This window comes from Cricetulus griseus, chromosome 2 (assembly GCF_003668045.3).
Source record: "Cricetulus griseus strain 17A/GY chromosome 2, alternate assembly CriGri-PICRH-1.0, whole genome shotgun sequence".
NCBI lineage: Eukaryota > Metazoa > Chordata > Mammalia > Rodentia > Cricetidae > Cricetulus > Cricetulus griseus.
The window spans coordinates 315,801,662-315,806,324 of record NC_048595.1 but is presented as its reverse complement, the minus strand read 5'-3'; the positions used below and the strand labels follow the sequence as shown (position 1 = coordinate 315,806,324).

The following is a 4,663-nucleotide window of genomic DNA, read 5'->3' as shown; positions in this document are numbered from 1 at the left end:
CTCAAATATTCCAAACATCTGCATGAATGCCTTCATTGTTGTGATGGCTTTACTGATAAATGTTGAGCTAGATAGAAGGCTCAGCATTTAAGAGCAGTTGCTACTTCTACAGAGGCCTGAGTTCTGTTCCTGGGTCTACATGGTGGTTCATAAGTATCCATAACTCTAGTTCTAAGGGATGTAAACATCCACTTCTCACCTCCATAGGCACCAGGCACACACATGGTACACAGACATGTATGTAGGTAAAACACTCAAAAGGAAAAATGTAAAAAGGCAATTTTAAATGAGCAATTATGTTCTGCACAGACCCGAGCCTTTGGACAAGTGCTTCCAGTGGGTGGTGCTATTTGGGGAGGTCTAGGAAGAACAGCCTTGCTTGAGTTCATCATTGGGTGGACTTGGAGAGCTCACTGGCTGGCCCCACTTCTAGTTCTCATTCTCTGCTTTGTGCTTGAGATTAAAGATGGGCTTTCTCAGCTTCCTGCTGCCTTCCTATCCCTGCAATTGTGGACCCTCCTTTAGGATCTTAAGCCAAAACAAACTCTTTTATAAGCTTCCTTGGTCAGGTTATTTTATCAAAGTAACAGAAGTCAGGGATCCAACCAGGGCACACAGTTGGGGGGCATTTAGAGAACAGTACATTCCACACAGAATGAGAATGGCAGCTCCAATGCCATTATCTACATCTTTTGTCAAGTTCTTTCCATAAACCAAAGCATTAATTTACCATCCAATGAAAAAAACAGCGTTCTTACTGAGAATGAAGCAGCCCGTGCTTTTCCAGGCATTAATCCATGTTCCCAAGGTCCTAAAGCACATGAGCCAAACCACTTCTCTGGGTGAGTAGAGTACTTTGGTCTTGAGGACTCATGGCTTGATAAGTAGAGAATTCTAAAGCAAAAGTAGCCGAGCCTGATGTCAGCGTTCGAAGCACAGTTGAATATCCCTAATGAAAAGAATTTCAGTTTGTTACTGCATTTTATTAGGCCTTAAGCTTTTTTTTCCTGCTGATAGTCTTTCTGTAGACCACAGCAGACAAGGTGGTGGTAAGGCAAAGCCAAACCACTGACCCTACGTACATCTTTTCAGAAAGAAAGAAAGGAAGGACGGAAGGAAGGAGGAAAGAAGGAAGGAGGAAAGAAAGAGAAGCAAAGAAGGAAATATTATGTCAAACAGGAAAATTTAGCATAGGGTAAGTCAGCTGTGCATTCAGTCAGAGGCCCAAGAATTTGGTGCCATCACTCTGACCTTCCTCCTTATTGATTGGTACCCCTAGTGCCTATCCCAGGAGCAAAAGAACCTGGTTGGGGAAGAGAATGATGTTGGCTTCAAAACTAAGGTAGAAAGGGGAAAATGGTCATTCAGACTGACTACATTTGGGACAGTATGCCATAATCTTTGTGGTCCTAAGGTGGAAATAACCTGCCTGAAGCGCTGTGTCCCCTAGCTCTCACCCACCACCGATGGCCAAAGTCCTATCATTCTTGGTTGAAACTTGGCATACATTCTCCCAAGCCAAGCCCCGATGCCCTCAGGTGTTAGCAACCACCTGGTTTTATTGAGAGTAGATCTCCTATATTAAGCAATGCGTACAGTTTAAACACTAAGAACTTACCATCATCTCTGCTAAAGGAACAAATCCTATAACAACTTTGTTGTCCTGGCGAGTCTGAATTTCCTGAACGTTCCCTCTTCTTTGTGCCAAATCTGCCAGGACAGGGCTGAGGTAATCTCCAGTCACTGTGACCTCAAGACTCATCAGTGGCTCCAGGACTTGCTTGTCAGCTTTCTTCAGGGCCTGAAGGGGATTTCACAAGTTGAACAAATTTCTATTCTAGTAAAACCAAGTTACATAAAAACTGAACTATTTCCTATATTCTTGAGCCTAGGACTCTGGTAACCCACTTGCTTCAACACTCCACAAAGAACATTTTGTAAGAAACCAAGAGCTTTAAAAATTGATAATATATACAAGACAATCGAAACATTCTCTATAAGCAAACCCTTTCCTTGTATAACACAGTTTACAACTTTAGAATTCAAAGGCCACAAAAGGAAGCTGAAAATGTTTTCAAGATAATTGTGTGACAAGGATGAACATCAAGGGGCAAATGGGACTGGACTCTGCTAACGAGCAGTGCTCCCCGAACTGCCCTCCATCCTTTTCACTATCTTCTCAACGTCACCCAACTGCAGAGGTTCATTATCAACAGCAGTCCCTGCCCAACCTGAGGGCTCCACTCCTGTCCTCCAGTTTCTACTCATGGCATTACTAGTTTTCAGTTCACTTGTATATACTTCTCTGATCTCCTTTTCCTCAGCAAACTCCATTACCTCTAAGCCTGTTGCTGGTATCCTGATTCAGACCTCATGTATTTCTTGTCTGTCCTAGACTGTCTTTCCCATACCAGTCACTTCTGTGCTCTGACCATACTGTAGTCTTCAAACAATTTATCCTCCGTTGTTCCCACAACAAAGTTCAGAGTCCTTCATATAGGGTTAAAAGGTTTCCCTCTGACCTCACTTTACTCTCCAGTGCTAAGCTATGCTCCCACACTGGGAAACAAGCATGGGAGTTGCTAGCTCTGGTGGGTGACTGAAGAAGCAGCAGATGGCCATGACACTCACTCCTCAGATGACCACATGTGGGTAATTTGAGAGGGAAGGTACTGTTTCTCAATGGAACTGATCTGTTTTGTTTAAATGAAATCAATCTAATTTGAACAAACTTAAAAATTGGAATTAATATTAGATTTTCATTGTTGTTTACATTAAAGCCCAGTGTCAAGCTAACCCCTAATCTGTCCATTTAAACCCACCATGCCGGTAGCTAATGGCTGTGTGTTTAGAAAGGGGAAGGCATAGATCTTTTGCTAAAACCAGGACGTTTTAATAGCAATCTATATAACCAATAATTTCTAAAATATTTCAAATGAAAACTTGGTTTAAGGCCAAAGATTCCCCATTCAAGGACCAGTTTAAAATTTTAAAATTACATTTATTTGTATGTATAGCATATGCTCGTGAGCACCACATTGTATATGTGGTGGTCAGAGACATCTTTCAGGAGTCATGTTTCCGTTCTACCATATGGATCCTGGAGATTAAAAAAGAATCAGGCTTGGCATCAAGTGTTTTATCCAATGAGCCATCTTTATGACCCCATAGCAGCAAGAACATAAGGTCAGGTCTGTTACTACTGCTTCCTGTGGAATCTACGGTGCTCACTTGGTGCATTCCCTTATAGTGGCAGCAGGAGGACTGCTCTATACCTTGTGTTCCCTAAAAACAAGCAGCAGGACTGCTCTATACCTTTGTTCCCTGAAAACAAGCAGGAAGACTGCTCGCTCTATAGCTGTGTTCCCTAAAAACAAGCAGGAGGATTGCTCGCTCTATACATGTGTTCCCTAAAAACAAGCAGAAGGACTGCTCTATACCTATGTTCCCTAAAAACAAGCAGAAGGACTGCTCGTTCTATACCTTTTGGATACATCTTGAGACACAGGCATTAACCATAGTTGTGGAGGTACCAGGGTGAATCATCAATGAGTGTAATGTTATTGCCACATCTTGAACTGGGGATCCAAGTAAAGGTCCTGAGTAAGGAGGAAAATAAAGCAGAATAATATAAACAATACAGCAATAAAGAATAATGCAACAAAAATACAACTGAGGTTCAAAGAAATACAGAGAGAACACTGAACATCTGTAAAACATGTAATAATTAGGAGGCTAGGAGTGTAATGCTGAGGCAGAGTATATGCTGGTTTGTACAAGAAACTGGCTCAGATTACAGGATAAAGAAAAAAGGAGGGACTACGTAGTCAAGGGGGAGATTGTGCTCTTATTTGCTTCCCTTACCCTGGAGGCATGCACTGTGCACTGCATTTTCAATGGCCTCACGGGAGGCCTGCAGTAGGTCTACACTGATACAGTCAGCATACTCAATCACGGCCATGCCAGATGATGCTTCTACTGGCCGGGCTTCCAGTTCTGCTCTCACAAAATGCCGCTTGTCTCCTAGAGTCCGGTCTAGGGTATCTGAAAACAAACACATTGAAATGCATGAAAATAAGGAGGTAGCTACAGACAATGCACAACTTTTGTCCAGGAAATAAGGAAGCCAAAGAAAGATGCCAGGATAAAGGCCAAGGGATATAGGCTGCCCCCGCTGATACTGCCTGCTTCTAAGTCTGAGTCCATTTAAAAAGAAGTCTTTAAACCAGGCGTTGGTGGTGCACGCCTTTAATCCCAGCACTCGGGAGGCAGAGGCAGGCAGGTCTCTGTGAGTTCGAGGCCAACCTGGTCTCCAAAGCAAGTGCCAGGATAGGCTCCAAAGCTACACAGAGAAACCCTGTCTTGAAAAACCAAAAAAAAAAAAAAAGTCTTTAAGAGTACCACATAAATGACCCTGGGCTGGTGGCACATGCCTTTAGTCCCAGAATTCAGGAGGTAGAGGCAGACAGACCTCTTGTGAGCTTGAAGTCAGCTTAGTCTACAAAGGGAGTTCCCAGACAGCTAGAGTTGCTACACAGAGAAACCCTGTCTTCAAAACACACACACACACACACACACACACACACACACACACACACACACAGAGTAAATGGAATAAATGACTAGAGCTTGAAAAAAGATAACACTCAGATTATAACACATC

General features: G+C 42.9%; 1 protein-coding gene across 6 annotated transcripts in view; it reads right to left on the bottom strand.

Annotated features, from left to right (window-relative positions):
* Nucleotides 1–4,663, bottom strand: part of Gfm2 (GTP dependent ribosome recycling factor mitochondrial 2) — a 46,358-nt gene that overhangs the window by 6,404 nt on the left and 35,291 nt on the right. For 5 of the 6 annotated variants that reach the window (XM_027401673.2, XM_027401669.2, XM_027401671.2 and 2 more), the window contains 4 exons: nucleotides 3,865–4,044; nucleotides 3,484–3,599; nucleotides 1,619–1,801; nucleotides 561–949 (listed from right to left, as the gene is read on the bottom strand). In XM_027401673.2, coding sequence (XP_027257474.1) covers nucleotides 812–949; nucleotides 1,619–1,801; nucleotides 3,484–3,599; nucleotides 3,865–4,044 — 617 coding nt within the window. In that variant the 3' untranslated portion in view covers nucleotides 561–811. Of the gene's footprint in view, nucleotides 1–560; nucleotides 950–1,618; nucleotides 1,802–3,483; nucleotides 3,600–3,864; nucleotides 4,045–4,663 lie in introns of those variants that run through there. The other variant, XR_003482536.2, reaches the window with a different exon arrangement.